The sequence below is a fragment of the Fukomys damarensis genome, unplaced genomic scaffold, assembly GCF_012274545.1.
Source record: "Fukomys damarensis isolate Sample0158 unplaced genomic scaffold, DMR_v1.0_HiC HiC_scaffold_12, whole genome shotgun sequence".
NCBI classification, from domain to species: Eukaryota; Metazoa; Chordata; class Mammalia; order Rodentia; family Bathyergidae; genus Fukomys; species Fukomys damarensis.
Genome location: NW_022900924.1, coordinates 56,301,904 through 56,313,615, shown reverse-complemented (window position 1 = coordinate 56,313,615; position 11,712 = coordinate 56,301,904). Strand labels below are relative to the sequence as shown.

General features: G+C 43.4%; 1 protein-coding gene across 2 annotated transcripts in view; it reads left to right on the top strand.

Moving 5' to 3' along the window:
• Kif15 (kinesin family member 15) overlaps positions 1 to 11,712 on the top strand; it is a 50,571-nt gene that overhangs the window by 16,601 nt on the left and 22,258 nt on the right. For both annotated transcript variants that reach the window (XR_780308.2, XM_010624416.3), the window contains exons 9-17: positions 1,065 to 1,190; positions 1,340 to 1,462; positions 3,445 to 3,568; positions 3,686 to 3,756; positions 3,989 to 4,198; positions 4,951 to 5,128; positions 6,716 to 6,857; positions 7,667 to 7,808; positions 10,620 to 10,817. Coding sequence is in view for 1 of the 2 variants with exons in the window: in XM_010624416.3 (XP_010622718.1) it covers positions 1,065 to 1,190; positions 1,340 to 1,462; positions 3,445 to 3,568; positions 3,686 to 3,756; positions 3,989 to 4,198; positions 4,951 to 5,128; positions 6,716 to 6,857; positions 7,667 to 7,808; positions 10,620 to 10,817 (1,314 nt within the window). In the remaining variant the exon portion in view is untranslated. The remainder of the gene's footprint in view (positions 1 to 1,064; positions 1,191 to 1,339; positions 1,463 to 3,444; positions 3,569 to 3,685; positions 3,757 to 3,988; positions 4,199 to 4,950; positions 5,129 to 6,715; positions 6,858 to 7,666; positions 7,809 to 10,619; positions 10,818 to 11,712) is intronic.

Genomic DNA, 11,712 nt, shown 5'->3' with positions numbered 1-11,712 from the left:
TTTTTTTTTTTTTTTTTTTTTTTTTTTGCATTAAATGTGAGCCTTGAAGTCAGATACAATGGCACATTCCTGTAATCCTAGGTATGTGGGAGACTGAGGCAGGAAGATTGCAAATGCAAAGCCAGCTTTTACAACTTTTTGTTTTTCTTGGTACTGGGGATCAAACTCAGAACCTGTGAGACAGGCATGTGTGCCAGTCAGCCAGATCCCTGGCCCACCTTGTACAGTTTAGTGAGACAAAAAAGGTGTGGCAATGTAGCTTAGAGGGCTTGCCTAGCATGCACAAAGCCCTCAGTTCTGTCCTGAGGAGATGGGAAACAAACAAACAAACAAACAAAAAAAGTGAGATTTGAGCTTCCTAAGCTCTCAGGCAGTTTCAGACAGCCTAAATCTCATGTTTTGCAGCAGTTTGTTTTTTTGTTTGTTTGTTTGTTTTTTTCTGTGTTGCTGGGGATGAAATGCAGAGCTTGCATGTGCTAGGCAAGTGCCGTACCACTGAGCTGCAACCTCAGGCCAAGGCTCATGTTTCTATCGCCCTATGAAGCTTAAAACAATAGCATGTTTATGTAGATGTTTCTCAACATGATAGCAGGGTTATGTTCCAGTAAACTCATTGTGCGTTAGAAGTGCCCGAGTCCAAAGGGCCTTTGAAAGCACCTGACCTGCTGAATGTCGTGGCCTGTGGTGGCCCAGGCAGTACACTGTGGAGGGTTAGTTGTTGGCTCTCATGTTCGGTGGCCGCCTGGGAGCTATAGCTCAATTCTGCTGCCCAGTCTTGCAGGGCTGGCCTGTGTTGTACTGGCTTGGGAAAGGCTGAAATACAGCTCCTCCTGACCATCTGTTCCCATGCCATTCTTGAGTTACGGTGCACAGCAGACAGGGAAAGGTAGAGGGTAGCTGAGCATACTTTTTTTTTTTTTTAGCTCAAATTAATTGTCTTTAACTACTATTGTCCCTAAATTTCCTTTCCATCCTAAAGTGTCACCTGCTAGATCCATTTTAGCTTAAAATATCAAAAAGTATCTAGTGCACCTAAACTTGTGTTCTTTTCCCCAATGCATTAGGAAGCAGGTAACATAAATCGATCGCTGAGCTGCCTAGGACAAGTGATTACCGCACTGGTTGATGTGGGCAATGGGAAACAGAGACATGTCTGCTACAGAGACTCCAAGCTCACCTTCCTACTGAGGGTAACGTTGATCCCCGGACAAACTGGCCTCTTCTGTTGTCCTCATTAAGACTAGTCTCTGCGCTGGTGGCCGGAGTATATCTTCTCTTTGCCTAAGAAGATCTTGTGATTTATCTCCTAAAAATGTCTGTCACTCATGTCATTGAACAGGACTCTCTTGGTGGCAATGCCAAAACAGCCATAATTGCAAATGTTCATCCTGGATCCAGGTGTTTCGGAGAAACTCTGTCAACACTTAATTTTGCTCAGAGAGCCAAACTGATTAAAAACAAGGTAAAATACCTGAGTATTCGCTATGCTGTATTAAGTGAATTAGGAAAATACTTAAGCTCTAAGTGTAACATTTTTTTGATTGCCTTAATATTACCAATAACTTATTTATTCTCTATAAAAGCTTATCTTAACTGTATGCAAGGTTTCTATTTAACCCCCACGGTGCTAGCTATTCAACCCAGAGCCTTACAGGTGCTACACAAAAACACTGTCCTGCTGAGCTGCACCCCAGTCCTTTATTTCATTCCTGTAACTTGAGAGCTAGGTTATGTCTTACGGGCATTGTTGTTTTGCTGCTGTTTCTTAAGGCAGAGTTTTTCCTTTACGATTATGGTGAAGAGTAAATATATTTGCCTGCACAATGCTAGCAGTCTGATGTTTGTGTGTGCATGTGTCTGCCTTCCCCTTGCACACATGGGATGTGTATTGTAGGGGGAATTGTATGAAAATACTTTGATAACTTTGACACGCTCTGCCTTTCATGTTGTTTGCATCACCAAGGATTCCATATTTTATTTTACATACAAGAAGCTTCTGTGTTGCTGTACACTTGGGGTCAGAAAACTTCCTGTAAGAGCCAGGTGGTGACTGCTGTATGCTTCTTGGATAAACAGCTCCTGTTCCAGCTACTCAGCAAAACTAGGAGCTTTGTAGAATCACTGTCAGCATCAGCCCCCACTGCCTATCAGTGACAAGTGCTAGGGTTTTGGGGACTTGCTGACAGCTGAGCCATTCACACTTTCCCATGTGGACAGGCAGGCCCCGAGACAAGAACACGGGTCCTTGGATTGTCAAAGTGCTCTTCCTTGCTGAGTGGTTGGGTTTATCACAGCTGCAACACCTGGTTAGTCCCCTTTGGCCTGGTTGATGTTTCGCTATTAGCATTTGTTATTACCCATGTAATTTTGTGGGCCTTTTTAAAATGTATGTTTTTAATAGACTTTTCTAGCAGTTTTAGATTTACAGTAAAATTGAACAGAAAGTGGAGAGTACCCATGTGCTCCGTTTCCACCTGTGTGCAGCCTCCCCATACCACAGTGCTACGTTTGCTTGTGGCCTTTTTATCTTCTAGAAGTCTTCTTAGCGAGACCTTTCTTCAGTAACAGGAAGATAACCTTTTAGTGTGGTGAAGAAGCAGGAACCAACCCTGCCTTCCAGGAAGGCTGCCATTGTCACAAAATGCCCAAGACCTGCAACGTAGAGTAGGAGAGATTTACGTATTTTGGCTGGTGTTTTTAGTCCGTAGTTGGCCTACCCCAAGGCAGAAAGGCATGGTGAAAAGCCCCGAGTAGAGAAGAGTGCTGTATATCTTGGCAGCCAGGAAGCAGAGCGGGAGGACAAACGTGGGGGGAGGAGAGTAACCCTCTAGGCCGCACCTCAGGGACCTGCCTTTCTAACTACACCCCACCTCCTAGCAGCACATGTAGCTGTAGCACCCCCATGTTCAGTCATTCTTCAGAAGTCCCCCCATGAGTGCATGAGGCTTTGTGGGGTGTCTGGATATAAACATAACAGGCCCTGTTAGAAAACAAGGGCTGTCTTCTTCCAAGAGGGCTGTTTGTGCCAAGCTGAAAGGGCTTAGGCCAGCCCTGCGGGTCCTTGTGCCCTTAGCTGCTGGGCTCCTTCAGCCTTGGGAACCAAGACCGAGGGAAATGGTACCCATTTAGATGTTCACTCTCCTGTCTTATGTGGGGCAGGTGTTGTTCTGAGAGGGAAGTAGGTCTTAGAGCAACACACTCAGATCCCAGGGTGCCCCAGCATCAGAAGCCCTGAAAGGTTTGCCATCCCTGCTGTAGGCTACAGCGTGGGAGAGGAAGCATCCTGCCTCCCACACACACTGATTCCAGTGGCTTTTTGACCGCACAGTGAGGTGGAAGCAGATTGGTTTGATGTTCCTCACTCCAAAGCATGTAAACAAGTGTAAACCCAGGACCATGCAACTCAGAAAGCGGCCCTCTAACCCTTGGTGCATTGTGGGACAGGCGGTGGTGAACGAAGACTCCCAGGGGAATGTGAGCCAGCTCCAAGCCGAAGTGAAGCGGCTCCGAGAAGAGCTGGCCCAGCGCGCTTCTGGGCAGACCCCCCTGGAAAGCTTCCCTGCTGGAGGTAAGAGGAGCGCGAGGCCTTTCAACAGAGAAGGACCAGGTGTGAGTGAATGGACTCTTGGTTTTAAAATTTCGGAAGTAACCATTTTCCCTCCTTTTTCTTACTGGATCAATTAAGAGAAGACTACGTACAAGGAGTGTTTCCTGGAGGCAATGTTACTCTTTAAGAAATCCAAACAGGAAAAGAAGGTAGGAAACTAACAAGTTAAAAGGGATTCAGGATATTTCATTGTGGTTTTTATTGCTGTACTAGGTGAAATAGCAGCAGGTTAGTAAAGGAAGTAAAAAAAGGTTGTGAAAATCTGTTTAAGATCAAATCATAATCTGAAATTTAAGGTCAAATTCATAGTATTTGTGCTGGGTTTGTGGAAATTTAGAGAAGCTTATTTTTCATGTTTAACCCAACTACGAATTTCTAAAGTCTCTGGTAGAAAAAATTACGCAATCAGAAGACCTCATCCTCAAAAAGGAAAAGTTTATTCAGTCTTATAAAATGATTGTGAAGTTGCGAGAGGCTTACATCGTGCGCCTGGAGAAGCTGCTCAAGGAACCCCCGGGAAGCTTCCTGCCTGAGGAGCAGGACCGCCTGCTCTCGGAATTGAGGGATGAGATTCAGATGCTGCGCGAACAAGTGAGTGTGCGGCACATGCAGGCTCGGGCTGTGGCAGGTCGAAGGGCTGTACTTTTGGCACCAGGTTGCATTGGGAGGGGTTTTAAATGAATTGGGCAGCGTGGCTTGCTTGCGTCCTTTCCCCACTTCCTGAAGCAGTTGGGCCTGAAGGAAAAGCAAAGACCGCGTCCGATGCTTCCTCATGGCACTCAGCCCGAGCTGGCCACACAGAGTCCCTGGTAGGCAGTTGTGCTCACCGAAGTCAGCAGTCTGTTCAGACTTGAGCTTTTCAGGTGTTGTCCTTGTTGCTTTTCCCTTTTTCTGGGGAGGATGATTCACTAAACAAAAGCACCTAGTTAAAAAAGCAAAATACTGTGTTACCGGCCTTTTGTGTCACTTTGCAGAGTTTTTAATGCATCCTTAAACTCACAGGATAAATATTTTTACTCTTAATTTTTTTGTACTGTTCTGCAATTTGCCCTTGCAGTTACAGTGTCTTGAGGGGCATTTCCATCGGGGGAACAGAAGGTTTCCTCATTCTTTTCGATGTGTTGCTTTTGTTTGAGACCCTGTCACACTGTGCACTCCTGTGCTGGGCTCCCCAGGTCCCTGGATGAAAGAGTAAAACCACTTAGCATAAAGAGAGTGAAGGGTACATGTATTTCAGGCTGACCTCAAATGCTGGGTGCTTTCACAGTGGTTGCAGCAGAGCAGGAGTTCAGTAAGGATGTGTTTGTAAATACATAAAGCTGTGTGATTATTGTGTGCCACAGATAGAGCACCACCCCAGAGTTGCAAAGTATGCCATGGAAAACCATTCCCTCAGAGAGGAAAATAGAAGACTGAGGTTATTAGAACCTGTGAAGAGAGCCCACGAAATGGATGCCCAGACTGTTGCCAAACTAGAAAAAGCTTTTTCTGAAGCATCTGACACAGAGCGAAATGACAAAGGTAAGAAATGATTCCTCTAAGAAAGGTTGGTGTTTTTTCAGGCAGAATCTCACTATGTAGCCCAGGCTGTCCTTGAACACAGCTATCCTCCTGCCTCAGCCTCCCCTCCTGAGTCCTGGAATTGTAAGCAGAAGCTGCCACACCTGGCACAAGGAGGGGCTATTTTGTTCTTGTTTTTGTTTTTTGTTACTGGGGATTGAACTCTGGACCTTGCTCTTGTGAGGCAGGTGGTGGTCCCACTGAGCTAAATCAACAAGTAGGGGCTGTTTTATTTTATTTATTTGGTACCAGGGATTGAACTTGGGTCCTTGCAAGAGCAAGGCAGGTGGTGGCACCACTGAGCTAAATCCCTGGCCGTGGAGGGGCTGTTTTCAAGGGCAATTTTTGTGCTTTGCAGTTAGTCTTCATTTTATTCTCCAGACCCAGTGTGTTAATTTCTTATGCACATACTTACTTATTTTATGTTTCATAAAGGAATTTACTTCCTAAGTATTTTCCTTTAAAAATCACAGAATTGTCTGGGGATGTAGCTCAAGAGTGCTGCACCTGTTTGGCAAGCGTGAGGTCCTAGTTCAATCCCCGGTACCAGAAAAAAAAAAAAAATCACAGAATAATAAATTATGTAGGCTAATGATTGTAGCAAGAAAATACTCATTCTGTTTCTCTTTTTCCCTATAATACTCTGTATTTTGTTGGCCTTCTGGCCTCAATAGCATCTTTACTTACTACCATAGACAGATACTAATAGTAGTTTGAGATCAGATGTATTTTGTTGGCCTTCTGGCCTCAATAGCATCTTTACTTACTACCATAGACAGATACTAATAGTAGTTTGTGAGATCAGTTTCTAAACGTGTGTGATCTGCTGAGCAACATTTACACGGTATTTTCCTGCGCTGGGACTCAGTGGACTCTGCCGTTGTCTTCAGAGCAGTCCCTGTTTTCTCCCAGGTAGATGGCACCAAGTTCTTTCAGCTTGCTGCCCCCCTATTTGCTTTCTTTTCTTCTACATAATTCATTATCTGCTCACACTGGCTGCTTATGCTCGTTCCTACGGTCCACACTGGTGTTTCTGTACCCAGCGTCATGCATGCCGCACCTGTCACCGTCACGGTCCGGATGGAGAGGTGTTGCCTTAACGCCACGTCTCCATCCTGCAGCCTCTGCTTCTTGCCCACAACTGCTAACTGTCCTTGGCACACTGCACTGTACCCTGCATCTGCTGATGAGGCCCTTCTATTTAAGAGCTTGCCCTCCAGCGTACCCGTATTTATCTTCTGTGTGCATCCACATCGATGACTGTCAGAGTACTCAGAAAATGTGTTTTGTGGCCAGGCGTGGTGTTGTACACCCATAAGCCCTGCACAGGGATGCTGAGGCTGGTGGATCATGTTTGAGCCCAGCCCGGGCAACTTAGCGAGACTCCCTCTCAAAATGAAAATATTGCACAAAAGGACCAGGGATGAGGCAGTTGAGATGGCCCTGGGTTCAGTCACCAGTACCAGGGCCGTGTGCTCGTGCACGCATGTATGCGTGTGTGTTTTGTTATTTTCCGCTTTCAAAGAAAGATCATTTCCCTATTTTCAGGCCAGCAGGAATTTTCTCCCAAAGCTCTGAGAGAACCGTGTCCATTGGCAAATGTTGAGAAGCTAAAAGCACAGCTCCTGCAAGTTCAGACTGAGCTGAATAATTCAAAGCAGGAAAGTGAAGAATTCAAAGAACTAACTCGGTAAAGTGTAAATACATTTATACTTACCTGTTTTCTTATAGTGTTGATTTGCTTTCGTGTTAACATTTTGAATTTCTTTTGTCTCATCACCACATTTAAATCCTAGTTGTTACAAGATAAATAGGGACTTTTTAAAATTACAGGTTTGTTAATATTCTTCCTTGACGCTCATTGTGTATAAAAAAAAGATAGACCACATTGATATGATGGAGACTAGTCCTATCCTAAAATATAAAGAACTGCTTGTTTCAAAAGTGATACTGAGGGATATAGCTCAGTGGTTCTGCTCCTGCCTTGCAAGTACAGGGACCCAAGTTCAACCCCCAGTATTAAAAAAAAAAAAAAAAGTGATACAGAGGCCAAGGATGTAGCTCAGCAGCGCAATGCTTGCCTGGCAGGCATGAGGCCTTGAGTTTGATTCCCAGTACCAAAAAACAAACAAACAAACAAACAAACAAAAAACATATAAATGGTGCCATCGTGGGCTTTGGATCTGTGCTTTGCCGTCTATTAACTGAATGCCTTAAATAGCTGTCAGTCCTGAGCCATGTTTTGTCCAGCCTGAAAAGGATAACGAAAAAGTAATGATCTGAGAGAATATCTCTGATTTAAAGAAAGAATTATAAAGATGGGGCCAGGGATGTAGCTCAGTGGCTCTGCACCTGCCTCAGAAGTGCAGGGTCCTGAGTTTGATCCCCAGTACCTCAAAAAAAAAAAGTTATAAAGTTATGTGTAAATACAAGCTATAAAGTACTTTGTAAATGTTGTTATTTATTACTTGAAATGCTCAGTTTTATAATATCTTTTAGGAAGAAGCAGCTGGAATTGGAATCAGAGCTTCAGTCTTTGCAGAAAGCAAACCTTAATCTTGAAAACCTTTTAGAAGCAACAAAAGCCTGCAAACGGCAAGAAGTTTCACAACTGAATAAAATCCATGCTGAAACACTTAAGGTAGGTTATGTGAAGCAGTGCTCAAGCCTGGAGTCGCACGTTTCTCTTATTAATGGAGAAGCCTGCAGGGTCCATCTTCAAATATCAGTGGCTTACCCGGTACTCTGGTGTGCACCCCTGAGGTAGGGCCGGGCACCCAAGAGTACTGCATTTGGAGTCAACTTCTACTCTGCCATTGACCTTGGGATTTCTTCTTTGTTTTCTCTGACTTTGGGGTGAAGGTGATCTAATTGCAGGGATTTCAGAGCAGTCAACGATGACGTGCCTGGTGCTTGGGAGTCCCTGTAAATGGTATCTGTTGCTGTAGAGTAACATACACTGTGCTTGCAGTAGCACAGAAACCCTAAAGACAGAGCCCTAAACAGGAGAATTACACAGTTACCAGGGTGACACTTGGGGATAACAGGAGTTTCCACTACAAACCAGTCTTTGTGAAAGAAAATAATGATGTCTGAGCATCTGAGAGTGGTCAGGGACCATGCGGGGACCTGAGGGACTGTGACAGTGATGCGGATGTTGGTGCTGACCGTGGCAGTTCCGGTTTTTGTGCCAGATTGCAGGTTAAAAGCCTCTCCTCAGGACCGGGGATTCAGCTCCGTGGTGCTGCTGCCTGCCTTGTAAGCACAAGATCCAGAGTTTGACCCACCTGGCACCAACAAAAAAAGCCACCTCTCTTCAGCCCTGAAACTATGACATGTTTACATGTCATAGTTGCTTTTACCAGTGATGCCTTTTGTCTCACTTATTAGAAGACTTTAAACACAAGTTTATTCATTTCTTTGAAGAACTGTACTGGGAATCGAACTTAGGACCTTGTGCTTACAAGGCAGGCAGAGGAACCACTGTTCCTAAGCCCCAGCCCTGAGACCTTTTTATTAGCTTTTTTTGTGCGTGTGCCTTTTTCTTTTTACACTGGGCCTGCCATGCATCTATTTCACTTTTGAATGGCTAAAGAAATATTTAACTTTTTATAATTTTGTATTTTTTTTCACCATTTTTTTGACTATACACATGTTAATAAAGCATGATTTTCTCTTTTAGTTTTTTTAAAGGAACATTCATTTTATTTTTCCTTCAAATTTGCAACCATTTTAATATCACACACTCAAATATTTCTTTTCTTTTCTTTTTTTTGGTACTGGGGATTGAACTTGGGTCCTTACGCTTGCAAGGCAGGCCACCAAACTGCTGAGCTAAATTCCCAGCCCTTCAAATATTTCTTTAATCAGTAATGATTCTAGATAACTCACAAGTACTATAGTATCTGATGACTCTCCCTCAACAGCAAGTAACTCATACAACCTCGTATGAGGAGTGAAGAGCCGTTATTAGGCAGGAAGAATCAAGACACACATACGTATCCTCCAAAGAGTAGGGAACTGGGCCAGGGACTTAGCTCAGTGGTTCCTCTGCCTGCCTCACAAGTGCAAGGTTCCAAGTTCGGTCCCCAGTACAAAAAAAAAAAAAGCGCCATATCACAGTAGTAACAGTGTGCTCATTAATAAACCATTGCTTGGGCCAGGGATTTAGCTCAGTGGTTCTGCCGCCTGCCTCGAAAGTGCGAGGTCCAGAGTTTGATCTCCAGTACCAATAAATAAACAAACAGTTGCAAGTGCCTGGTCATTAATTCTATCAGATCCTTTTTAAAAGTGCCTAGTCATTTTCAAACAATGACTTGGTTTTTTTGCTCATTTTTTTTTTAATGGCATCTTTTACTTCTTAACGTTTTCTAGATAACTCCAGAACAGGAAGACCTTGGAGTCTGTGCTGTTTGTTGTTTGTTCAGTCTCACTCAGGTGGTCTGTTTTCTCTCACTTTGTCTAGTTTTCGATTATGGGTTCGTATGTCCTTGTACCTGGAGGGCCTCAGCTGAGTCACTGTCCTTCTGACAGCATCTAACTTGCTTCTACCAAGAAGCGTGCCTGTGTGGGAGCCGTGTAGCTTCCCATGAGGACCCCAGCTTATGTTGGAGTCTCAGGCTGGGTCAGCACCTTGCAGCAGACTCCATACTTAGGCTCAGAATCCCAGCTTAGGGCTGGGGATTTAACTCAGTGGTTCCGCTACCTGCCTCGCAAGCACGAGGTCCCAAATTCAATCTCTGGTACCACCCCCCCAAAAAAATTTCCAGCTCCTGTGGACATTTGTCCCCATGTTTACTCTGGCTTTTGTGCTTGTTACAGTTGCCATTCAGATTCTAATAAATATTCTTATCTGTTTTTTGGGGGAAATAAGAGTGAGAGCCTGGATATTTCCCTTGCTTTCCTGAAAGCTCAGTCATTTTTGTTTTAAGAATTAAAAGAATTTAAACACTGTGCTCTGTTGTGTTTATAATGCAGTTTTATATTAGATAGGTATTTCTTCTTATACTTTTAATTCTTCGTATAAAGTTAGATATCAACTTAGCAAGTTACATTTTTAAAACCCATACTACAATTTTGTTTGGGATTGTGTTGAACTGATAGATTTACTTCCTTGTCATTTTTGTTTTTGTTTTTGTTTTTGTTTTGTGCCAGGGATCAAACTCAGGACCTTGTGCTTGGGAGGCAGACAGCAGGACCACTGAGCTAAATCCCCAGCCCATGTGGTCAGTTTTATTTTATTTCTCAAGGATATTTTCCCTTTCTTTTGTTATATAGATTTTTTTGGTAGTAGGATCAAACTTGGGACCTTGTGCTTTTGAGGCATTCGGCAGAACCACTGACCTAAATCCCTGGCTGGTATCTTCTATGTTCATAAATTTGCTAAATATGCCATTCTTTTTATACATGCTAATGTTGTTGGTTATAATCTTTTTTTTTTTTTTTTTGGCAGATTATAACTACACCAACCAAGGCTTATCAACTTCGTTCTCGATTAGTACCAAAATTAAGCCCTGAAACTGGGAGTGTTGGCAGTCTGCATACTCAGAATTGCAGCAACTTAGATAATGATATATCCAGTGAGCCTGTGCCTCCTGAGATGAGTGAGCAAGCTTTCCAGGCCATTTCTGAAGAGCTTAGAATGGTGCAGGTAATGTTTTATTTAGGAAAAAAGAAAAAAATTGCACATTCACTTAAATAACTTTTGTCATTTTAGTTGCTTATAATGTGTAGCGTTCAAACATGCTTAGTATTAAAATGGTATCTTTTTTTTTTTGGTACTGGGAATTGAACTCAGGACCTTGCAGTTGTGAGGCGGGCAGCAACACCACTGAGCTACATCCCTAGTCCCAAAATTGTATCTTTTTAAGTGTGGGTGTGTAAGGATCCTTGGCTGGGAAACCTCCCTTGTCTTGTTCCTTTAATTTGTTTTGCTTTCCTAAGCAAATCATTCTCCACTTTCTGTGGGCTTTCGTTCCCTCCTTTGTAAGATAACCAGTCTATCGCTAGCCTCAAGTTTCAAAACTGATTTGTAGGACATGCAGCTCTATCCCCTAAAGGAAGTTAAAATATTTGACAAATCTTACCACAGATCAAATTTTCAACAGCTTTTAGTGTTTTTGCTATAACTTGTGAAATTGCATTTTCTCGGAGTTCTGCTGGTTTGGTAATTTAATTTTTTTTTCTTTTTTACTGTCTAGTAAAGCTTGGAGCACTCTGTCCCACTCTGAATCCTTTTTTCCTTTTTTTTTTTTTTTTTTTTTTTTTTTTTTTTTTTTGGTACCGGGGATCGAACTCAGGTCCTAGCACTTGCGAGGCAGACAGCAGAACCACTGAGCTACATCCTCAGCCCAGTCATTTACCCTTTCCAAGAGTGGAGGCCTTCGTGTAGAAGTAACCCCGTGCAGTTCTGCTCAGAAGTCTCCTGAGGGCTCTGTGGTTGAGTCCTCCTTTCCTGTGCATGTTAACTCACCCACTTTGATGAACCACGAGTATAAGGAAGATTCCGTAAGATAGCCATGTGAAGCTTTCTGCCTCCAAACAGG